Source organism: Diorhabda sublineata, chromosome 5 (assembly GCF_026230105.1).
Source record: "Diorhabda sublineata isolate icDioSubl1.1 chromosome 5, icDioSubl1.1, whole genome shotgun sequence".
NCBI lineage: Eukaryota > Metazoa > Arthropoda > Insecta > Coleoptera > Chrysomelidae > Diorhabda > Diorhabda sublineata.
In genome coordinates, this window is record NC_079478.1 from 16,916,128 (window position 1) to 16,942,177 (window position 26,050).

The window sequence follows — 26,050 nt, forward strand, 5'->3', positions numbered from 1 at the left end:
TGCTTCAGTGTATCGTGAATAACCGTACGAGTAAAAATAGTTTAACTTTTAACTGCTCCACTAATATTTGACAAAAATGTGCAGTATATATGAAAAAGCATTGTCATTGTCATTGTCTAAAAGTTTGAACAAGGGAAAATTACTAGAAGGAAAAAAATATTGGAAAAATGAAAAATTTACTTGCAAATTTAGACAACTGTAATTATGAGAAACTTGATGACTAAGTAGACATTTCTTACAATCCAGAAACTGACGTTAAGGGGGAAATGAAGTCAATTTTGTTAAAAATGTTACACGAAGTTGAATAGAATTATAACCCAATCCACGCTACATTTTTTATAAACTACATGTATGTATTGCCTGTAGTGTTAAGATATGTGTTCCTCGTGTAACTTTCGCCAAGAAAGATTTTTTTATATTGATAGGATGGCAATTTCAGCGATCGCAGGCGTTGACATTGTAGGACTTAAGAAAAATTAAGAAAAGCTCATTCAACATAATTTTGACATAATCTTGCAGGTCAATGATGAAATGTTGAAATTCAGTAAAAAGCGAATTGACCTCAATATCTTTCTCTGATATCCAGCAGCTCTGCTCTGCCGTTTTGTTATAGTTCTACGCACGGCACTCATACCAAATTGGGGAATGAAACATATTGTTTACTTTCCGTATATAAAATTCGGTAAACATCTAACAAACCGACAGTTCACTTGGACTCATCATCTGCACTGTTTACCAATGAAAACATCGTACACAATTTCTTCGAAATATTCCTGCTAGAAAGTCTGCGATAAGCATTGACGTGGCTTGGTGAGATTCATTTAATTCATAAATGAAAACAATGAAATTGCATTGTGTAGCATACAAACAGGTATGAATTTAATAATAAAGATTTGAATATACAAACACCGTGAGTTATTTTAAATATATTCGGAATGTTTAATGAGAGAAAATATTCAGCAATCTGATGATGCATCATAATAAGAATTGCTGAATCAACTAGAGGAAATAAATTTTCAATTTATGGAGTAGTCACGAAAGGGGTTGCTGAGGATCATTCACAGAACCAAAAAACATGTGGAGCAAAATTAAAATCATTTGACAAAGCTTCTCAAGATATTATATGTAGGACAATTTATAGTTTATATAAGGAAAAGAGGGCTACGACATTAGTTGTAATACAGCAAAAAGTAGCAGATTGCCCAGAATACAATTATACCAATTAGGGACATTGCGACAAGTTAAGTCAGCATGTGGCTTTAAACATAAAAAACTGAATGAACGGATGGCAATAACCGAATCGTCAAGGATCGTTCGATGACTACAACATTATTTGCGTCAGATAAAAGACCACCGGAGTTCTAATAGACACATAATTTATCTAGATGAAACTGAATGAAAAAAGAGTTGACAATAATAAATTTTGCTGTTTGAATGGGCCATGTTCTAGAGGGAAACGCATTATAATAGTACACGCTGGAAGCAAAAACGGTGCAGCTGATTGAAGATATGACAGCAGAATTATTTAAAAAGTGGTTTAAGGAACACATTCCACCACAGTCAGTAATCGTTATGAACAACGTTTCCAACCACTCTCGGCAATTCCTTAAGATACCAAATAGTAGTAGTAACAAATATTTTAGCATTAATGTCTGCAAAAAAAATTCCTATTCCTGTCAGGGATCGTAAAAAAAGTCCAACAAACAAATAATTGCTTACTGTTATTAAAGGTCTACAGTAAAATTTATTATATTGGTAAGCTGTACAAAGAACAGGGTCAAACTCTTCTCAGACTACCACCTTACTATTGCATATTTAACCCTATAAAGTTAATATGGGCAAAAGTAAAATCAGAATTACGAAAATGAAATCAGTCTCCAGAACTGAGTAAAGAGGTTGTAGAGCTCGTAAAGGAAGTTCTAGTACCAGAACGCCTATTAAATCAAACAAAATTGTCGGCTTACGTTTTTATAATCTGCAATTGATACTAGAAGAACTATAAATACACGTCGATGTTCCTACTACGCAGTTATTTACTAGAGTTATGTTTTAAACCAATTCAAATTTTTTGTACAATTACAAAATGTCGCATACCAAAAATTTTTAATTTACACGAATGAAACATAACAATTATTTATTAAATTAATCTATAAAATTAATAATTTCAGCTCGTACGTATCCAGTTTATATTAATTCAAAACAATATTCTCACTTTGAAACATTATAAATTTTTAATTGAAATGATCATTTGTTGATGATAGAGAGTAAATTTAAAATTAATGAATTCATTTTGTTTCATTCATGTGAAATCCCTGAAATAATTATTTCAAATAATTTATTTCAAAGAATTTCTTCAATGAATTAAATCTGCTTGTGGTAGAAATTGCACAAATAATTGATGTTATAAAAATATAAAATGAAATTAAATACTCTGAGAAACAACAAGTTATCAATAATAATTAATTAACATCTCTATTAGCATAGTTATATTTGGAATAAATAGTAAGGGTAAACAATGTGGTGAATACAGAATACCAGATGAGAATGTAGAAAACGTGCATACCTACCGTCACAAAAAAGTCGGTAGGAGAGCTGGATGTCATTGTCTTAATAATAACTCAGGAAGAAGCTACATATTCGGAATTAAGTAGTACAGGATCCTATTAAAGAGAAAACGAATAAATGCTAACGAAATAGAGCAAAAGCTGTAAGACGTTATTCGGAGAAGCATCTCATTACGGATAGACCAACAAACCAACGATTATTTCTTCTCAATGATCGTCATTTAAAGGTACTCTGCGACCGCAACTTGCTGGTAAAAATGGTTTTCCGCGGATATATTCAAACAATAGAGAAAATTCATAATTAGTCGAAAAATCCCTGAAGCAGTACAAGGGAGAATTAGAAGTGGGTCGCATGATAATTTAGGGAAGATTGAGGGAACAGCAGCTTAGTCCTTGTCACTCAACAACTAAGAACTACTACATGAAAATTATCCTAAAATAATGGAATTTAACGACTGATTCTTTAGGGTAAACACGATAGTATCAATGTCTAATATCACATTTTTATTACCAAAAAGCATATATATATATATATATATATATATATATATATATATATGCACCGAAGGTACTTCAAATACATTTGATCCTTTTGCTGCAACTCTGACAAGCTTCCATAAAAAATTAGCAATGAAAGACCATTTCCAATATAGTCTTCATAAATACTAAAACATTACTCCTATCAATGGAATATCAAGGAAACACTACAATCAAACATAAGCGACTTTCATGGAATGGAGAACTATCCATAAAGTAATTTCTGTTTATGAAAACGTTTTCTTGAATTATTTTATAAAACTTTTAAAAAACTATAAATCTTCGTACTTGTGGAAAACAAACTCAATGTTAAGGACTACGCAAAAATGACTAATGGAATAAATATAAAGAATATAATTTTTTGAGGCATCATGGCCATAATGGGTGTTTGTCATAGTAACGAAATGCATTCCATAAAATAGAAAGACATTCTAGACCTTGAATCAACCCTTCCGATTACCATATCTAATACTAAAACAGAAACCGTGTAAAAATTCACTGTCCAACTAATGTGACAACTCCTCCTTTCTTGAATTATCAACACTAAGCTTAGCTTCCGTAGGTCTTCCGTAGGTAGCCACCTTGCTCGTTGATACAGTTGGTAGATGGTTCTATGACAAACGAAATAAAATAAACGGCAAATAAAATACTCCAGACGGTAGGAGGGAGTTCAAAAATAATTTCAACAATCATCTAATTATCGATTCATTTTATAATTAAGTGAATTTAAACTATAGTAACAGGGAGTTCCAGTGCGGTGGAGCTACATCATGTATAAAACATAGAGATCTCCGCTCGTTTAGCGTTAAATCTTCTAATATCTCGAATAAGTGATTGCTTGAAAAATCCAGGTAGATATCACCATTTAAATTTCCAAGTAGAATGTGATAACCTTTTAATTTGTTAGGTAAAATTGCCCAAACAATAACCTTTTGACATGTGGATTCTCATCACACCAGTTGAGTGCATTATAGGAGTTAAACATACTTTGTTACTTAAAAGTGACCTCGTCCGTAAAAAGCATACATTTTAAAAAATTTGGATTGAGGGCTGTCCTTTCTTGTAATGTTTGACAAAAATCCACTCTAACCGCTAGATCGTCTGGCAAGAGCTCTTGAACTTGTCTTCAATGATAAAGATGTAGATGCTACTCTTTAAGTACTTCAAGTACTTGAAGAAGATGTATTTGTTTGTCTTGCCACATTCCTTATGTTGAATTTCGATCAACTAAATTTAAGATCATATTTCCTTTATTAGTGCTTCTTGGTCTACTAGAACTCATTCTTTTAGGTCTCACATTCCCAGTTTCTCGACTATGTCTTTAATTTTCTTCGATAAATATTTTCTGCATAACGCGTTGCACTAGAGTTTCCTAAACACTCGCCTAAAGTTAATAACATGTCAGTTTATGCAAAATTTGATTACATTTTAATTAACAATATCTAATTTAACAAATACAGGTTTCTGAAATGTAATTATTATTGATTCAACATTATAACTTTCTATAAAAGACAGTTTTCCATTGCAAATTCAGAGAAAATGCTATTGCCGTGTAAAATTAAATGTTAAATAATTATGGTTACTCAGCGATTGGGGGCCTTAGTATGAAACAAACAACAGTTTGAGTCTAAGAACCGCAATTCATGATCATCAAAGTGTTGTTTGTCTCGTACTAAGGGCTCGAATAGCTAAGTGCCCATACTTATTTAATTTTGAATAATTTCAGATTTACGAAAGCCCTCAGTCCCAATTTTTTTAAATGTATCCGTTTTATCGAGAAAATAATTTTCAATTCACATAATGCTTACTAGTTAATAATAATAACTAATAACTTCATCAATACTTTATACCAGCATCGTTTTTACTTCATAAATTTCAAATTAAAATATTCCAAAACAGTACACAGTATCGAGTTCATCAAGAATGCCTTTTTGGTGTAGAATTGAATGTTCATTTGAAATTTTGCTTAATAAATCTAATATTGCAAATGTTATGTTCTATACTACGAACCGTATAACTAGCGCCCTCTATGCGATTCAGATATAAAAACAAATTCATTAGATGTACCAGCTTCCAAAGCATATTCGTATAAAATTTTAATACAATGTTGCCAGTAGTTGCGGCAAAATCGTAAAAAACATGTATCATTAATTTTTCTTCAATGTCCTTGGTCTTGAATATAGATGGCGTTACGAAAATTTTTTACTGGACAAACATATTTTTCAGTTTTCTATCTATAATAGAGACAGGATCACCTATTTTAAACACCCTGTATAATATTTGTTACGTTCAGTTATTTTTGTTATAATGAAATATTTAATGAAGTTTGAAATGGGCTAAATACAAATAAAAGGATCAGAATCTGTTTAATAATTTTTTCAAAGTACGATTTTTCCTTTTTCTGTACATAGTCCTTAAGACAGTATACTCTACTACTTGTCTATAGAAGCTATAATAAGTTCCGAAGATTGACAAAGGCATTTCTGATTAAAAGTCTCTGTAGTAGAATTATACAATTTACCATAGACTCAAAAGACTAGCAAAATTCAATTTAGTGTGAAGATATTATATGTATTAAAATTACTATTATTGAGCCAAATTTCTTGTTTATATTTTTATATTATCTAATATAAAATTGTGTCGCTTTATAGATGAAATTGTGAAATATTCTGATGACAATAAATCTGTCTATCTGTCTATCTATTTTTCACTTGTCTGTAGCTTGTGTCGTAATTTTCATTCTAGTGAATAATAACCATCATTATACACTTGTTGTCGAATATACTATTCTAAAAAAATATCAACCATATTGTTTTTTTTTCAAATGAAAATGGAAAAAATGTCTAGTTATTGCTAATAAATTCTTACGATTAAATTTTATCAAGCACCACTTCTTTATCCGTTTGATGATCGTTAGTTTACTTCTTTCAAATTATGGCGGAGGGGCTGGTGCGTAATTGTTTTAGTCAATATAATAATAACTGGGTGAGATTTACAGAGGGTGTCTCATGAGTAATATCGGTTTTCATTTGTGAAAATTCCCAAACATGTAACTTGTTAAGACTGGTCTCTAATTATATGACGAGTACAATTGTTTCACTTTCTTTTAATCATTCTTTCTTTGTTTATTGACGACTTCATTATGTTTTTATGATAAATATGAAATTCGACTATATTTACGACATGATTGGTCATAAAATTTTAAGGCAGCCGTTGCATCAAAGAAATGTCAAATTGAAGGGGAAGACACAGTTTTTTATCGGACTCCCATGGTCCTTCTAAAGATACCATACATCACCAATTGAAGTCAGTAGTTAGGATTTATAAAAGTTCTCGAATTCACACGAAATTTCATTTTCGAGATTCAAGCGAAACGTCGAGTCGAAGAGTATAAACAAGTGTATGAACAGATCCCTTCTGCTGTAATATCTAATAGATTCATTGTTACTTGTGATGAAAAAATCCCCTTGCAAAGAGATATCGATTCGAGCGGAAAGTCTGGTTGTGTCTGGTGGAATTATGAAACTCAATTTAGTGTATTTCGGAGTCAAAGAGCTTCCTGAACGTTGAGTGAAAACCCTATAATACGAAATGATCATTAGAAACCGACTTTATTTATGAATCACCCTCTATAGAAAACTTGACAGATTTCAAGCAACATAATATTCGAAATAATTGAGATTGACAAATGCAGCAGATTAAAAAACCGTGGGAGGCTCAAATTAAAATAAAATTGAACATTGAGTAACTTGAATTAAAAAAAAGCTCTCTGCAAATTGTACTAGTGCCGAAATTATGGAAAACTGAGAAATATGAGGTAATATGACTTTATCTAGTACAAACAGCTATACTTATGTGAATATACAGTAGTACAAACTGTAAATCAAATACGGATCTACTTATTTAAAGCTCAAAAAAATGGAATCAACTAGATGTTTCAGGTCAATTGCAACTAATGTGTCCTCTGTGATTTCAATTTTCTCCTAATACATGTAAACGCGTAGATATTTATGAAAAATTGATTTAACTTTACTACCATCTCTAGACCAGTTGTTGTGGTATTCTTTCTTGAAGGTCTATGTTGGAGAGTAGAAAATCGTGTTCTATCTCAATCATTATTTAAATTAATGGATTATTCCAGATATTGGAAAAAATTACTAATAAAAACCAAACAATAATTGACTTTTCACTGGATTATATTTCAAACTTTGAAAAATGTTTATATAATTAAAAATGATGTAGGGTAATTTCATAATTTGTATAATGAATACACATACTCTAATTGTGATGTATCTGTTTTCAATAAAACAAACCTACTATTATTCACCTCTATTGATAACTTGATAACTTGTGCTATTATAGCCAAATATGGTTGAATCCAATATTCGTTGTCGAAGATATTTGACACGAAAAGAGTGCCGTTTTAATGATCAGTAAAATGGAACACAAAACACGATTGGATTTCAATTCTATATAAACGTGGTAATATACTTTTTCAATTAAGTTCGTTTACTGCGCTTTACGTTTCAATGCAATTTCGACATTAAATGGATAGAAACCGTAGCTTTTATTCATGAAATACGGAGATTGTAATATAGAAAACGGGTTTAGATATCAATAATATGATAGCTTAATTAATCAAAGAAAAAATATTATGAAATAGATAACTTCATTTTCTAGAAGAAAATGAACAATAAAATTGTATAGAATCTTCTATAATGGGATAGATATTCACAGGTTGTAACAAAAAAGAAGTTAAAGACCCAAAGACTGTTTGAATATATACAAAAGTACAGGGTCCATAACGAGGAGATGAATCGATATGTACATGGGAAAGTACTGCGACTAATGTTCTGAAAATTTGCTTGCATGGGTTTTCCGAAATGCTAGTATCAGCTAAAATAATTTCAACTTTCTGAAACTTCCAGTTATACCGGTAGTGGTCCCAAACTTCGTTTTTTAAACGGAAAGCTATGGTTTTTATTAAATTTTTGGAATCTACGCAAAATTTCAATATAACTTTCTAAAAGCATCGTATTTAATTATTTCACATTTTCGAAATTTTTTGACACACTAAAGTATATGTTCGAAAAGGTTGCCCCCAAATTCTAAACATTTATGGATTCTTCTTAAAAACCCGTGCTGAGTGGCGTATCCAATTTCTTGCGGTGAAAGAGTTCGAAATGCATTCCGAACTCTTTCCTGTCAGTCTTCTCTGTAAATAGCGGCGAAGCATACTCGATATCTTTTATACGACCCCAAAGAAAAAAATCTAATGGGGTTATATCCGGTGAACGGGGAGGCCATCGTGTGCTATCCATCGGTCCTCAAAATGAGTCTGTAAAAAGTTATTCACAAACGAATTATAGTGTGGTTAGGTTAGGATGATTCCAATTCAGATTTAGTGGGTGTAAATAATTTCCTAATATTTCTAGATATCTGTTACCTGAAATAAACAAAAATTTGAAGTGAAATTCACTCTCAAATTCAATTAACCATTAAAATTTTCGTCATAAAAATGTACCACCAGCATACTGTCATTTTTTATCGCAGCAAAAACATTGAAATTCCAGTACCCTTGAAACTGTCTTTCACGCAACATGTGAGGAGTAGTATCACTCCAATAATGGGAGTCAGGCCGGTTAAATATTCCATTCTACTGAATTTTACACTCATCTGTCCAAATTTTCGTCTTCCTGAGTTTCAATTAATATAAATTCACAAAAATCCATTCTTCATGGATCGTCACCTGGCTTTAAATTTTGTACCAACGAGATTGAATACGGATGGAACTTGTGGTTTTTATGAATACTTATCTCTGATATTCCCAAATCTCTTTCCGCATTGGTAAATGCTCTGAAGTATCCCAAGACTCTAATTTCATTGGCTTCTTTGTCTACGACAGGTTTCAATTTGCTGCACGGTGCAACAAACTGACCGTGGGTTTTACAATTATGAATGGGTTGCGTAATTGTATCAGGGGTGGGTCGTGATCTATCCGGTTATCGCAGGCTCGTTCAATAACCCTATCACATTCCCCGTATATTACCAGCAAATAGAAATAATCTTAATCAATAAATTCTAAACGGGTCATATTGAACACTTTTGCAACGCTTAAATGTAAAGCTGTTTTCATTGTTTGTTTGTTTGTTTGTTTGTTGATATGTTAGCGCTTTTGTTTTTTTGGTCACTCCAGACAACCGACAATTAAAAACCATGAAAATTTCAGTTTTTTCAAGTTTTTACAAAAACCGTTAATTTGAGATATATGAATTCACTAACGAAATCCCCTTAATTTAAAACGTAAAATCCAATGGTATCCAATGGTAAAGAGAAAAACGAGGGATGCCATTTGAAAAAATTAAGTTTTCGAAGTTTTTAGATAGCGAAATTCGGCATCATTTTCTGAACACCTTATATAAATTTTTGTCAAGGTTTTCACAGATTTTGAAAGTCGTTATTTGTCCAAATCCTAAAAATATTAGACCTGACTCACTTAAACTTAGAAATATATATTTTTTTTAGTGGAGGGCTGCATGAATTTATATTTTTTTGCGTAGATTCCAAAAATTTCATAAAAATCATTCTGTTTAAAATAAGGAAGTTTGGGTCCATTTCCGGTTTAACCAGAAGTTTCAAAAAACTGAAATTATTTTAGCAGGTACGTGCATTTCGGAAAACCCATGCAAGCAAATTTTCAAACCACTAGTCGCAGTACTTTCCCATATGCATATCGATTCAACTCGTCGTGAAGAACCCTGTACGTAAAGAAAACAAATGTGTCTTTGACTTTGTATATGAACATTTTTTATTAAAAGCAAGATGAAAGCGATAATATAAAATTATAATACTTGACTCTCAATGCAGTAATCATGACGTTGAAACCATGACTGTAAGCACTTCTGGAGGTCTTCTTTCGGAATGGCTCCACTCGGTCGTGCTTTTTTTAATTTCAAGACCAGTATTAAAACGTTTTCTTTAGGCTAATTCTCTATTTATTTCTGTATTGAAGCACAGCACGTTTTTATGATGAAAAAAATTGTTTTTGATTCATTTATCAGATCTATTTCTTCGCACATAGTTTTGCAAGTGTTCAAGTACTTCGTCGTATAGCAACGTTTGCTTAATTATTCTAAAAAATATTTGCAGACGAATAAATGTAGATAAATAGATAACTTCAACGAGTTGTAAGTAGGAGAATCGAATTTAGACACAGATTCAATGGGAAAACAAGCATAGCATAATTTTTCTTCTTTATATGTACAGACCATAGATAGCCAGACAATATTGAAATCAATAGCATCAAAAATAACAAAATCATTAGTAGAAAAGAGCTATCACAAGGGGTTCCTCTAGATTCGGGATAGCCAAAAATAGGTGGTGACCTACTAATTATCTATCCAGATTTGAGCAAATGGTGAACCTTTTTGAAAATTATTGAAATCGAGAACGAAAAATAATATATCAAAAAATAGTTGTGAATTAGAAAGTTTGAGGATTGACTTGATGTTTTTTTAATATTTGACACACGTTTTGCAAAGGATATTGCTGATTACTACAGTTTCCACATTTGCAGAACTGGATTTTCTCTGGAAGTTCTTGTTACTATCTTTTTTGGCTTTATGTGCGGTTTCTGGTAACCTCGAATGGAATGGAATGGAATGGAATGGAACTCTAATGCAAATTGGAGTGCCAAATACGGGACGAGCAAAGAGCATACCAAAGATATGATTACAGTGCTACCACTGGAATTGCTAGAAGATGCTATTGACACAAGCCATACATGAGTTTATATGATCAAACAGAAATGATTACAATGAAAAGAAAGCAAAATAAATAATAAGATTAATGAAACACTCGATCTTGAAATGATTATTGGACATTGTTATCGTAACAAATTGGTACGTATAAATTACTTTGATAACGTCTAAAAAATGTTCTTTTTGTGATTTAATAACACAACTACGTAGTGTTTCTCTCTCTCTACGGCTATTGCTTGACTTTGATATTTTAATCAAATTCTTGAAAGCACCCCGTATTTATTAAGAATAACTGGTGCGTTATATCAATACGATATTATCTATCTGGTTATCAGGAACAATTATAACCCAACTCAAATATTGTTATAGTTTATAGGTTATTACGCATATCTCGATGCTAAAAATATTTACAAAAGATAATTTTACCGTATAGAAAAAGTATACATACTATACTACTATACATACATATTATAAATACTCATATATTAAATGCCAGAATGGGAAGAAAAGCAATAAAAGCCTTGAACAAATCTTCTTATTTTATATTATTACTCTAACTTGAGCTCCATACATTTAGTTCTCGAAATCGAATGGAAAAGTATTGTAAGTTCTTTTCAAAGCTAAAGTAGTTTCCCAAATTTTCATTAGAAAGATAAATTTGAGCCTATAGTAAGTAAAAAAATAGACCGTAAATTTATTAGAAATGATTATTAACAACAAAAATTAGCTAACAAAGTCACTTGTACAGAAAGTGCTTAATCACGATATTGTTTTCAGATCAGATGAGCCAACACTTTCTCTGTCATGTATGTAAATATTATTGTCAGTAATATAAATAAAATTTAGGGTATTGGGTGATTCAACCAAATTTCATAGAGGAGTATTGTATAATGTATCAGAACTACTACAGACCATTCGACGTGGGAACCAAGTTAGTGGTGAATTGTACCGATTTCTTGAAGGCCGTTGACAAATTTCATATTCAGATTGTTTCTACGTTTTAATCTACGTGTTGTTAGTAATTTACCAAGAACTTTCAAATGCTGCACTATTATCTTGTAATAAGTTATCAACAATCCACTATGATTACAAAAGTTTCTTCTTGTTGTTTCATATGTTCAAAACATCGTATTTGGCTAGTTTTATCATTTTCTTTACCACTAATCTGGTAAAATGATCATTTGTCTTTCTTACCGAATAAATAGGTATTTGTTTTGGTTAACATTTCTCATTGTTTTGACATTTCTCAAACACGACATGCACTCAACAGCCTCGTTCACTATTTTGTCGGTAATGTGCCAATGTCGTCGTTCGTTAGCTTATTTTGAAGATCAAAGGTTTCATACTTAAATAATTAAATTAGATATTGTCTAAAATGGTTAAGCAGTAGATTTTTTGTCTAGTAATGCTGTAGTTTGCAGACGTACGTAAACATAATGTCTCATGGTCTAAATGGATCAAGCTTCAGAAAGGAAAACATTATGTCTCATGGCCTAAAGGGATCAAATTTCGGAAAAGAAAACATAATGTCTCATGGTCTAAACGGATCAAGCTTCGGAAGGAAAACATAATGTCTAATGGCCCAAACGGATCAAGCTTCGGAAGGAAAACATAATGTCTCATGGTCTAAACGGATCAAAATTCAGAAAGGAAAATTTTATGTCTCATGGCCTAAACGGATCAAGTTTCGGAAAGAAGAACACAATGTCGCATAGCCTAATCGGATCAAGTTTAAAAAAGAAAAACATAATGTCAAAACTGAACCGATTATAATGACAAATAATATTTTGAGCCTCCATTAAAGTAGATCTTATGAAGCAATTTGTGAGAGTTCTTCACTAACGCCTTTGAATAAATAAAGAATATTTTTCCAAAATTGTGAAAAGCTGAAGTTATTGCTGGCAAGTGAAGAATTCCCAGAGTTATTGAACGTTCACGAAAAAAAAAGGTGGGTCAGCTTTAAAGCAGTGATTCATAGCACTCCTCAAATATGCTACATGTTTACTCGGATAAGTTGAAAGATAACTTGAGAGCATATTAAGAAAAGTAAAGAAAACGCTTCCACCGGAATGTGATGAAATTAGAACAATGTTATCAAGTACAATATTACTGGAAATAATAGTTGCAGAACATTTCATATGTTTGAGTGGACTGAATCTAAATAGCTGTCAAGCTACTTTTAAAGGCAAAAAGCATTCACTCAAATTAACTGTCTTAAGTATCTGAAAATTTGAGTATATTTATAAAACAGTATCATACCAGATGGGGACAAATTATTTGCAATAATTAGATAATAAGAGGAATGTTTGAAAGTGTTATAAACTAATATACGAATTTATTTATCTTATTTATTTGCTCTATGTTTCAATATTTCAACATATATAATACTCAACATGATGAGTAACCACCACATTTGGAGTCTAATACGAGGTTTGTTCGGTAAATACGTATAAAACTGAATAATAACGTTATTTGACAGCTGACAGGCGCCGCACTGTTGTTGTACTCAACCCCATAAACGCACAATTCGAATCGGAGTGCTCTGCGTGTAAGTATAAGCGAGCGGCTGCTTGTTGAAAGTTATCCTTTTGTACCTGCCTCTCTATGATTGAGGAACATCGCAACATCAAATTTCTTTCAATGCTAGAGAGAGATTTTTGAACGTTTGTAACAAGCTTAAGAAGACAATTCTCTGAAGAAATCAACCATGAACCAGCGGTTAAGAAGGTTCCGGGAAGACCGAGAAGAAATGAAAGGAGATTTTCGCCCAGAATACCTGTCGACATCGGGTTCTGATGAAAATGTTCAACTAATTTGGGCTTGTGGTTTTGAAGGCCGTAGATTAACAGGTAGAATTATAGCTGACGAGCTTTCAATCCCCAAAACAATCGTTCACGAAATTCTGACACTAAAACTTAAAATTGAAAATCGTACCGAAACTTTTGACTCCAAAACAGAAGGAAAAGAGAGACTAACTCGGTGGAGTTATCACTGAAGACCGGTCCTGGTTTTACGAATTCGATGTGGAGCTAAAATCTCAAACCAAGGAATGGAAGATTAGAACCGAGAACAAAAAGTCGCGAATATCAAGATCCAATGTGAAATTAATGTTGATCCCTTTATCACGTTATGCATGAGTTTTTGACCCGAAGCTCAATCACCATCCTTATTCATCCTATTTAGCCGCTTTTGATTTCTTTTTGCTTGCAAAATGGTGCTAAAAGTGTGACATGTGGGAGATGTGGAAGCCATCATGGCAGAAACGGCACGGCATATGAACAGCGTCACAACTGAAGACTTTAAGCAATGTTATCAACAGTGGAAACGGCAATGGCAGAAGTACATCTTGTCTCAGGGAGAATAATTTGAAGATTTGAAGATATTGCAATATCTGTATAATTATGAAAATGTTATTATTCAACTTTCCTACGTATTGTCCGCAGGAACCTTGTACAATAAAGTTCCTAATTACCTAAAATAAAAGCAAAAAATATTCATTTCTAAAGCTTCTTTGTATGTCTTTTTATGAATTTGGAGATTTATTATCATTTTTTTTTGTAAATGGTCGGAAATGACTTGAAATTGTTTTTTCTTGCTTTTGTATTCAATTGCAATAAAAAAAATGTTGTGGTATCGTTTGAAATTCCTCATTTCTTTTTTATGCCGATCGATTTTGATTCTAATGAGTAGGGTGTTTTCATTTTAATTTTGGGGAGTCCAAATCATAACAACAAATTTTCATTTCATGCAAATAATCATTCCATTTTCATTGTTTCAGAAATGAGCCCAGCATCTATGGATCAACAATATATACATGCACGTTCAAAATAATTAATCAAGTGTTACCAATCAAGTAAGGTAAGATTTGTTATAATTTCTATACGGTGATTGTTCCAATCTTTTGTTATTCCACGAATTTTGGGGATGTGTGAATTTATGATACGAAATATTATTTTACTGTCACGATAGTGTAATCTAATCAAAAATAACAAAAGCTGAGATAAATATAGAGCTTTCTGTTCCTTAATTAACGAATTTTAGCAAATACTTATTCTAAGAAGCTGAAAATTCTAATTTTGTAATAATATACATCATCCAAAAAACTTTTTCCCTATTCTATGTTTCAGTATAAAAAAATTGAATAGACACCATATTCAATTCGCAAAAGTTTCAGGATTTGACTCGATTCATCTAGTCTAATAATAAACATTTTCTTTAATCTAAGATGGAACGATTGACTTGATGCCTTGGACTAGGATCTGAAGTTGTACATACATAATTTAACAGTGCAAATTGCATGACCAAGTTTCACCTGTTCTCATTTTTCATCATCCAGTGAGTGTCATATTTCAATATAGTTCTGATTTAAACACGTGCCCAGCGGAATGTCTAGGACACAGTTCCCGAAACTACCTTCAGTGCATTCGTCACATCAGTATCAATCATCAGTTTGTTATCAAACCGGCATTTTTAGAACAGTATTTCCATTCAAAATCCATAGATAGACTCTATACTAAAACACTGGTGAAATTGTACAGCTTGAGACTTTTTAAATATGAGGCGCTACCGATTTGTGGTTATGAAGTAGCCTATCACCCTTGATTGTGTAAGCTGTTGCCCTTTTCTTCTCACTGTCTCGTGCAATATTTTTATTACTTTAACACCTTCACAATGAAAAAAAAAATGAAGATAGATTGCTCCGACTTTTAGTTTTTTGGTCTTGGTGAAGATGGTCACTTCATTTCTGGATCATAGCGGGAAACCCATAATATTCAAGCTAGTTTTCAAAGTCGTTACAAGTTCATTGAACTAATTTATCCATCATTATTCACTATACAATAGAAATTGAAGAAAATATTGATCCTAAGAAATTTCAAGATACGAGTATAACTTAATTACGTTAAAGCCTTAAAAGAGCTCCAGGGTAAAGCAATTCTAAAACTCACTTCTCTTATTAATACATGTTTTAGAATTAAATATTGAAAATAGCAGAGATAGCAATGAATCCACACCCAGAAAAACCAATAAATACAGTTGTCCGGGAAATTATTACTTAAAAGAATAAAACCAATTACTGAAGATAGAAATTTAGCTCAAGATTATTAGATGGATTTTGTAAAGAACCACTCCATTTCTGATCAGATCCATAAGATTACATATGCAATCATTAAGAATTATCATTAGAAGAAAGAAAACTCTGGTTAACTGTCTTCCTCGACATAAAGCTAGGAATTGATTAGATATAGAGTTTTCAGAAGTTTTCAGAACTTTTGAAGTTTTACATTCCGAACTGAACTTTGAGAACCGAACAAGAGGACGCTTATTGTGACATGAAAGCAATGAATGCAGGTGTACCACATATTGCTGTTCTTTACATTATGATACTCCACAATTAGATCCTAATACGATAGCAACCTTTGCTGCTAATAGTGCTGTAGTAGCAGTAGGTAAAGATCACGAGGAAACGGCCATAAGAGTAATAAATGGACTTAGCTTTGGCAAATTATCTGGGTATCACATTGGATATCAAGCTACATTAAAAAGAAAAATATAGCATCTAGCATATAGCAACATAGTATTGAGAAGCATTGTTAATGTTTCCTAGTATTATAGGAACACTTACCTCCACAGTGACTTGGATATGGACACCGTTACACAGACTACTGGATAATTTACTAAAAACCACGAGAAATGGCTCTTACGCTACATCAATGTCGAGGCAATCCAGCTCCTCTACAATAAGATCCTGACCAGAAGACTTACGAGAAGCAAACATTTTGAGTTGTTTCAACGTTGTGTTAGTCTAGTTAAGTTTAAGATACTAATGAAGAAAACCGTAGTTTAGTTTTTGATAAAATTGATCAGATTGTGATACCAGTTAAATACCTACATTACAGGACTTTGTCTACCTACCTTATGCTATGCAAACTGTATCTGCATTTATCACGAATACTATTCTAATCATCACTAGTTTCATCTTCAAACATTCTAACAGACCTGAAGCTAATTCTCAAAAATAAAATGATCCTACATACCATGATATGCAGTCGTAACTCCAACAGTTTTGTGTACCAACAATCCCATTATTCGTTTCTGGAATTTTTTGGCCAACTTTTGCATTCATTAGTGCTGCTACTAATTTTTTTAATCAACAATTTTTATTTTTATTTTATATGTGATTTGATAATTTCTCTCATTATTTTTCTAGGGCTCATTTAAACTTCACATTTTAACATCAATCAATTTTGTTTTAGAATTTAACATGGAGTTTAATGATCCAAACTCAACTTTTTCTACTGCCAGCATCAATGAAACGTTCGATAATCTAACCTATTGGTACACGGATGAAGATTATGATTATATAACGTACGTCAAAATAGCTCAAATATGCATCTCCTTCCTCCTTGTTTGTTGTTTATTGGCCATGTGCGTCAACTGTTTGGTCATTCTTAGCGTATTTTGGATAAGGACCCCTTTAACGCCAAACTTGAAAATCAGTTTGAGTTTGGCGGTTGCAGACGCATTAAGCTCGAGTATGACTGGCTTCTTACTGCTTATTGACAAACTTGGATTGAGAACATTCTTCACTTGTGTGGCGGAATTACTACGCTTAAGCGGTATCGTTATAACAGTTCTGCATCTACTGGCCTTGAGCTTTAATCACTACATTGGTATAATGAAACCTCTTCATTACAACGTGATTGTTACCAAAAGAAAAGTTACAATTGTTATAGCTACATTATGGGTATGTCCCGTATTAGTTCTAATCGCATTATCAACCTTGGAAAATAGTGAAAAGCTCATAAACGGCATCCATTACAATACTTGTAATTTTCAAATATTCTCGACATTCGCTTTTAGATTGAGCTACAGTTTTTTCTATTTTTTCCCCATAATATTAATGGTTTCTTGTTATACTCATATCTTAATAACCGTAAGGAAACAACAGAATAAATGGAAGAACGTGTCTAGATCTGGGAGTTCGAAGTCGAAAGGACGAACTGTACAAGCGAATAATCCAAGTCAGAAGGTAATAAGAGAACAAGCTAGACTGCAAGGAAATATCAAAGCTGTGTATACAACTCTTTTCATTTTAGGTAAGTAGTTATGAACTGTTCAAAATTAAAGCATCATTCACACGTGATAGTAAATCACTATAGCACTTTTGAGAGCAACTTGCGCTAGCATTTACATATTAGCAAAGGCTAAAGACTATTTCCTAGAAAAAACTTTAGCATACCATGTGCGTATACTCGGTAAAGTTCTCGCATGCGTGAAAATATCTTGTCGTAGCAAGAGAGTTGCAGCAGCTGTCGTTCTTCTTGCAAGCTTAGAAAAAAATGGAGAGAAGAAACTAAAAAAAGAATATGAATAAAAGAATAGATAGCTAAAAGGCATACTCTCAGAGCTTAATCGATGTTACTAAATGAATTGAGCATAAATAAGAAATAAATTAGTGTCAGAAACTTGAGTTTGAAACATATTTAATAAAAACTCATCTGTTTGAAAAGTAATCCTGTATGCATTGTTGTTATAATTAGCTATTTCCAACACGAAATATCTTACCACTCGAACATGTAATAACAATTACAAGAACGATAATTTCCGAAGATTACTTGGGAGTCTTCGTATAAAATTTCAACTAAATTTCTTAGTTATCTTATATTTATAGAATTCAAAGGTAGTTTTCTAAAAATTCATCTTTTTACTTACCTACTTACCACTAAACTGTCTGTCACCAAGAAACTTCGGACATTCAAAATATTCCCAGGAATTTTTCAATATTTTTTATTCTTGATTTACTTGAGTACGTAAATTTCGTAATGCCCGCTAAATTTCAACCTCTGTTGTGTGGAATGTATCGGCTTCAAGTTTTAATGATTCTTGTTAGTTAACTTTATCCCTATAAATTTTTTATTTCATTTTACACAACTCTTTAAACATTATTTATTATAAGGCGTATTCTTTACACCACCAACGGTTTGTCTCTTTGCTACTTGCACTATTCACTCGCACAAAGATTCAACAAGACGGAAATGAATTCGAGCTTTTTAGAATACTCTCAGAGCTTATTTAGTCGTTCAAGCGATATTTGTCACAACTACTTTCCGCCAGTTTTGCGACTTATTGGTGTCAAACTCTATTTACGCCTATTATTTAGAAGAACCCTCAGACGTCGTCGACATGTGATAGTTTCACTTAATCGTGTAAACGAAGCTTAACATTTCAACAATCAACAAAAGTGTCACTTTAAAATGATTTTGGCGAATAATTCAGTTAGAAAGCTCAAGTGCTTTTCAAATAAATAATATTTAAATGCATAACGTTGTTGATATTCTTACTTAATTTATTGTTATGAACCACAAATTATCTAATCCTTCCAGATCCTTTCTATTTAAGACTATTAAAAACGATTCATATAAGTTAAAACATAAAAATTTTGATAAAAATTATTTCCAGATATAAAAAATTGGAAACGTTTGACGCATTTTGTATTGGTTTTATATGTTCATACAAAACTGATTTATTACATTCTTCATATGGTTCTTGCAAGTTTCTCGTTTTTTATGATAAATATAACATGCTACAAGAAGTTTTTGTCCAGTGGAATGTGTGTTTTGAGTAGACCCGACTGAATTATTTTATGTTGCTGCTCTACTTGTAGAATTTATTGGTTTTCTATAAATGTTTTCAATCGTAAACCGGGTGGTGAAAACTCTCATAATTAAAATATATTGAGAATATTCTTCAATCGATGCCCTGCATAATTTTTCACTTAATTGTATAAACCTTTTCGTCACTTTCTGAGGCATAATCCTCAACAGCGGACTATTCTCCCAATAAAATACTTCAATATTTATTCTTCTCTTCAATCGTCAATTAGTTTTAAGTTATTGATTAGTTTATGATCATAAAATAAACATTTATTAACATATATTATGAATCTGTTATACCGCTTTCTGACTTCCATGTCCACAACAACTCAACAGTGTTGAGAGGTCGGGTGACTGTGACGGCTAAATCATCACTTTCAGTACATTCTTCCTTTAAAATTTTTTGAAATACTCTTTGCACAGCTTCGAGAAATGATAAATGATAAATTTAACAACGACTCACTTATACGATTTTCAAACAGAAATTAAGCAAATATATTTCGCAACTTATATTCATAAGTGTTGACATTAAGAAAATACTCATAAGCTAGATTTATATATGTACTTCAACAAACCTTGCTGAGCTGGTGAGAAATTTTCCTTCTTCTTCTTCCTCTTTCAATAGGACCAGGTCCTGTTCAATCCTGTATGTTTGGTCCTCTTCCTGGATCTTTCTGAGAAGCTGAACTCCAGCTCTCGTACCACCTATTTGGTGCTCTGCCCACAAGTCTGCGTGTGTTCAGTTCCTGAGTTTTAGCCCACTTTGCCCATCTGTCTTCTGGCATTCTTTCTACATGATCCCTCCAGAATCTTTTTCGTGCCCTGACCCATCTCATCACATCCTGTACGCCCAATTCTTCTCTTATGTCATCACTCCTTATTCGGACCCTGAGGGTGACTCCCTTGATGGTTCGCAGTATTTTCATCTCTGTTCATTATTTTGTTTGTTGTTGATGTCTCGGCTCTGGTTTCTGAGGCATATGTGAGAATAGGTCACACACACGTTTTATAGATTCTGGTCTTGTTCTGTGAGCTCATCGCTTTGTTTCTCCACACTATATCTCTCAGACAGCCGCTGCTTTTGATGCTTCCATCGCTTGTGATCGTGGCTCCTCTGTTAGGTTTCTTTCACTAGATATATTCACTCCCAGGTAATTGAATCTTGATACCTGCTATATTATTCCACTATCGACTACCAATTTGTATCTAATAGGTTTTTTGATATTACCATTGATTGTGTCTTGTTGACTGAGATGCTCATATTAAATTTTTCGGCAGAAATTTTCATCTTATGTAGTATACGTTGTAAGTCGTCTTCTTTTTCTGCTACGGCAATACCATCGTCTGCATCCTGCATTGACTTTGTTGACTTTCTCGATAATTTGATCCAATATCATGTTGGATATGGTTGGGCTAAGACTGTCTCCCTGCTGAACACCAGTATTAATTTGAACTTCTTCAGAGAGTCCTACCTTAGTTTTAATTCTTGATCTGGTTCTGATATGAAGTTCTTTGATGACTCGTTGGTACTTATAGTCTATGTTGTTTTTCTCAAGACTACTAATCACGTCTCCCAGGCGTATTCTATCAAATGCTTTGGTGAAGTCATCAAAACAGACAAACATGGGTTTATTGAATTCTATCAGCTTTTCCACCAACTGACGAACTATGAATATTGCGACCACTGTTGATCTATTAGACCTGAATCCTTGTTGTTCTTCGGAAGTTGGTACATAATTCCTTATTCTATTTTCCAATATCTTAGTAAAAAGTTCAAGAACCGAACAGAGCACCAGTTATATTCTTAAAATTATTCGGATCTCTTTCTTCTCGGTTCTTCAATTTTTTGTTATTTCCTGAACTTCCTCCATCGTTATTTCGGGTTCATTGTTGTCGTCGTTTGGCGTGATTTAAATAGTCGATGCATACATGTTTTCGAAATATCTAATCCATGTCTCCTGTGTTATCTCATTTACCTATACTTCCTCCCTAACCTGTTTCCTTCTATTTCGTAACATATTCCATATCTTCCTCTGGCCACCATATAAATCTCCCTCCATTTCGACCGAGAGTCTTTCCCAGTACTACTTTTTTAGTTGTTTTATCCTGTTGTTTATTTGGTTTCTAACGATTTTATAGCTCTAATATTTGGCTGGGCTTCTGTTGTTGATATATTTGATGTACGATTTTTTCTTTTCTTTTGCGAGCTCCTTAAATTTGATGATGAACCAAGGTTTTGTTTTCCCTTTAGCATTTGTATTTACCTTTTTTATTCTTATGGCTTCTTTTGCACTTTGCACTATATTATCCTTAATTTTTTTCTATGCTAAATCTAGGGCGTAGTTTTCTGATATTAAGTCTCTGTTCGTATAATCCTCTTGTGCTGTCATCTTTCAGCGATTCTATATTGAACTTAGTGATTTAGATGGGTTCATTCATCTTTTTCCGAATGCTTGCGGTTCGGTACTTGCACAAAGTAAGATTGTGTTCTGTTCCTATGTTTGCCGATCTTAGTACTTTGACATCAATGATATGTTGCGGTTCTACTTTTCTGTTCGTGATCACGTAATCAATAATCGATTTACTCCCCAGTATTATTCAATGTATATTTTTGTTAGTCCTTATGTTGAAAAAATGTATTATTGATTCTTAGCTCGTTATATATGCACAACTCCAGAAGCATGTTACCATTCTAATTTCTTGTTTCCTCGTTAAAGCATTGCATGGTACGTACAATTGCATCATTACCTATACCTGAGTTGAGGTCTCCAATTAGGAATACCTTGTCGTTCCTTGGTAGTCTATCCAGGGTGTTTTGTAGATAATCGAAAAACTGTTTTCTTTCCTCTCTGGGTTTCGTTATATCTGATGCGTACACGCTTATCAGATGGGTTATATCGTTTTCGAGTTTTATTGTCATATACATTATATTTTGATGTATGTACTATACGTTTCCAATGAGATGTTCCAGTTTCTCGTGTATTACTATTCCCACTCCTGCCTGTGCTCTGATGTACTTATCTACTCCACTATGAAACAGAATACAGCTCCCATTTCTTGTGTTGCCCTTGCCTTTTTTCTTGGTTTCTGATTGCATGCAAATATCAATGTTATTAATAGCAATTTCTAGGTCTTCCTGATTTTTGTTGTTCCATGATGTGGTATTCCAGCAGGCCAATCTGAATTTGTTCCGTTTCCATTCTCGTTTTCTCCTTTTTCTCGCCGTGTTGTTTACCAAAATCATTCATCCTGTTTCCGAAGCCAAAGTATTAGTTCTTTGAGTAGTGTAGGATTTTCTAAAAGGCACATTGCTAGCCTCACCTTTAAACCCTCCTTCTTTATCCGGGCTTGGGACCGGCAACAGAACCTTCGGACTACACTATCTCTCAGTAGGCGGAGTTGAGAGAAATTTTCCGTTATTTGTAAAAATTTTATTATCACAACAAACAACACAGTCTCCATAAAATATAAAAACGACCACTCAAAGTCAAGTCTAGTTTAAAATTCGATTATTCTTATACCTCCAGTCTTTCTATGGTTAATATTTCTATAGAAACCGGCTTCTTAGTAAGTCAACTATTTGATTATAATCTCTAATAGATCAATTATAATCTAATTATTCCCAGAAGTGAAGTTTCTTTTATTGAATTATTAACCGATGCTAGGTAGCCCGACTAAAAAAAAACATTATAACGATTAGATGTTTTCATAATGATTTAAGTTAAAAGTAGCTTAATCGTTGATCGCATTCAGCGGACGTAGTGCTTAGCGCTACTGCTACCTATCAGTAACGGTAGTAATCGGGAACGTAATGAACATTCGCTGGCAAGCCGTTTTTGATTTATGTAAATTGTTAGTTTTTGACAAGTGTATTTTTTACATTTTGCTTGATTTATGTTTAGTGTATTCAAACGTAATTATTCTTATTAAACTTAACGAGTGTTCATTCATTCATTATTTGTTAGTACTTGTCTTATTTATTTAAAGAATTACAATGTGTATCCAGTATTCACTTACTTTTATATGTATATACAAATAGACATTATAATTCAAAACTAAATTAAGGAGCTTCAATTGATTTTTCTCATCCTCTTGACCGAATAGAATCGTTTTTCTTCTAAGAAGGCTACAGCTTAACGTTTGATCACAGAACACAGTTGATTTAACAAACTTCTGGTTTTGTTTTGTCCCAGTTTTTGTCCGCTCCAGAACGTGTTGAGTTTGTAGCGTATGTGTCACCGAAGGGTTGTACAACGGTTTCTTTCGCTGAATGCGACCATCGCTACTGTTATTGTTTTATTGGAATATATTTAATGATAATTTATCTTTCTAGGATCTTGCTTTATTGGTTGGATGCCCGCTCTACTATTTTACATACTATCTTGTGATGATTGTCCAATAAGTGGAAAAACTCTTGAAAAAGTCAACCGAGATTATAAATATGAAGTGATGATTGTTCGTTTAATAGAAAATACACTCATTATTATGAAGATGTTTGCCAATCCTATCATATACACTATAAGGATGAAGGAAATCAAGGTAAGTTCTTTTTCTCCAGACAATGAGCTTGAACTATGTAATCATTGATTTAGCACACAGGCGCTGACCAGACTCACCCTCACTATCAATCTACGTCATACTATTTACGAAAAAGAAAGCGTAACCAATTTTATATTTGAATAAAAATAAAATAGAAAAAATACAAATATTAGGAAAAATAAATATTGCTCTTCTGTGTATACGAAATTTTCAAGAATAATTCAGTATTGCAAATAAATAGGACTTTCTTGGGAAACGATGAAAGCTGCGGATCTAGATGGGACAAGGCAAGATCCATTGCTCGTGCGTATATTTCAGAAGATGGTAAAGTCCATATTGATATCCATGATTGACATTCAATTTTTTTACTAGATTTTCAGTTCTTCCAGCTCTACCAAACGTGAAAAGATTACTCTGTTTTTTTTATTAATAAATCTGTCACAGCTCATCGATAGCACCAACTTAACCTTACTAAATTATAACATGCACGGTAGTGATAATGCACTTTTATTTCTTTTTTAGGACAGCACAAATCGAATGTACCTTGCCATTACAGGAATATTTTGTCCAAGTCGAAGGAACAACAACACTTATGGATTAGCATATCAGCCGTCTCGAAAACAACATAGTGCAATCATATCACAAACGCGTATCAACTCGTTTAGAACGTCGACCGAAACTCAAGTTATTTGACAAGACTTTAATATGAGAAACACGCCGTTGTAAATTGTATGCTCTCACTCTATTATGTGTGTTGTATACGTTAAAGGTAAATATCTTTGATATGTAGAGGTGAATAACGCATGAAATTAATAAGAGTACAAAGTTGAAAGAACATCTAAAACATATTTCATTCCGCGTCTTTTGACACTAGTCAAATAAACAAAACGTCAAATTTGTTTTTGACATATATGTGATACTATATGGACAGTTTCTATAAGTGGAAGCTGTTCCGACTAAGGAAGACAGAATGGCAACGATTTCTCTAACCTTCGAGGTTCCAGCTCGGTTCTGCGCATTCTCAAGCATGCGCAGTATAGATAAATTGTCTCGAACGAGAGAGAAAATGAGTATTGCCGAACCGTTTTTCCCATACCAACTGTCCGTAAAGAAGTATTACATATAAGGTCTTTGACTTCACATAAGAAAATAAAATAAAAAACTAATAAAAACTTAATTTTAGTTATAACTAAATAAAATTAAACCAAAACCATTTCTTACAGGAATTGTCCAATTGTATCCCGTTCACTATCTGTCAAAGACGAAGGCGTAGGTAGAGTCATTGCATGTCTAGTGCGTTCCATTATTTCCTCTAAATTATATAGACCCGATTGTTCAACTATCTGTACAGAAAAAAAGAAGGGGAGTAATATCAGGTGAATTAGGTAGCTTTTCAGGTTTTCCCTATTATTTGTGCTATCTGAAAACAGTGGGGATGTTTGTGAGATCATTATTTTATCACTTAAACAAAATCATGACTTGGCTGATAGGAAAGTGGATTTACTTGAGCGTTGTGAAAACCTACTGGAATTGATTAGATCATTGAGAGAACTTTTATCGCTGGTGTCAAATTTTCAAAATTATAAAAAAACAGTGACATGGAAATACTTTCATAGTGGAGGGGGTGTTGACCCTACAGATACCTCCATCCATCCATCCATCCATCCATCCATTTTACACTCTGATGATTTGGAAGTGACACAAGAAAGCAGCGAATTTTTGGATGTGTAAAAAAATCGCCATCTTGAAACACCTACTCGAGTTCGTTAGATTAATATCTGCACTGCAGTGTGCGAACCTCAATTTCCGACTTTAACTACAATCAAAGGCTGTCAATGGGCCACGAGATAATGAATGGCATTTGAAAAAAATAGTAAAATCTGAAATCTGAATGAAGTTTATATGTTTATAATGTGGTGAATCGTAGAATATTTATCACCCCAACCAACAATTAATCATTACCTCACCCTCATCCAGACGTGGATCACTACATCCA

General features: G+C 32.9%; 1 protein-coding gene across 2 annotated transcripts in view; it reads left to right on the top strand.

The window, feature by feature from the left end:
- Positions 1-26,050, top strand: part of LOC130444764 (octopamine receptor beta-2R-like) — a 208,267-nt gene that overhangs the window by 173,594 nt on the left and 8,623 nt on the right. For both annotated transcript variants that reach the window (XM_056780048.1, XM_056780049.1), the window contains exons 2-5: positions 14,640-14,719; positions 17,116-17,958; positions 23,849-24,054; positions 24,577-24,823. In XM_056780048.1, coding sequence (XP_056636026.1) covers positions 17,124-17,958; positions 23,849-24,054; positions 24,577-24,747 — 1,212 coding nt within the window. In that variant the 5' untranslated portion in view covers positions 14,640-14,719; positions 17,116-17,123 and the 3' untranslated portion in view covers positions 24,748-24,823. The remainder of the gene's footprint in view (positions 1-14,639; positions 14,720-17,115; positions 17,959-23,848; positions 24,055-24,576; positions 24,824-26,050) is intronic.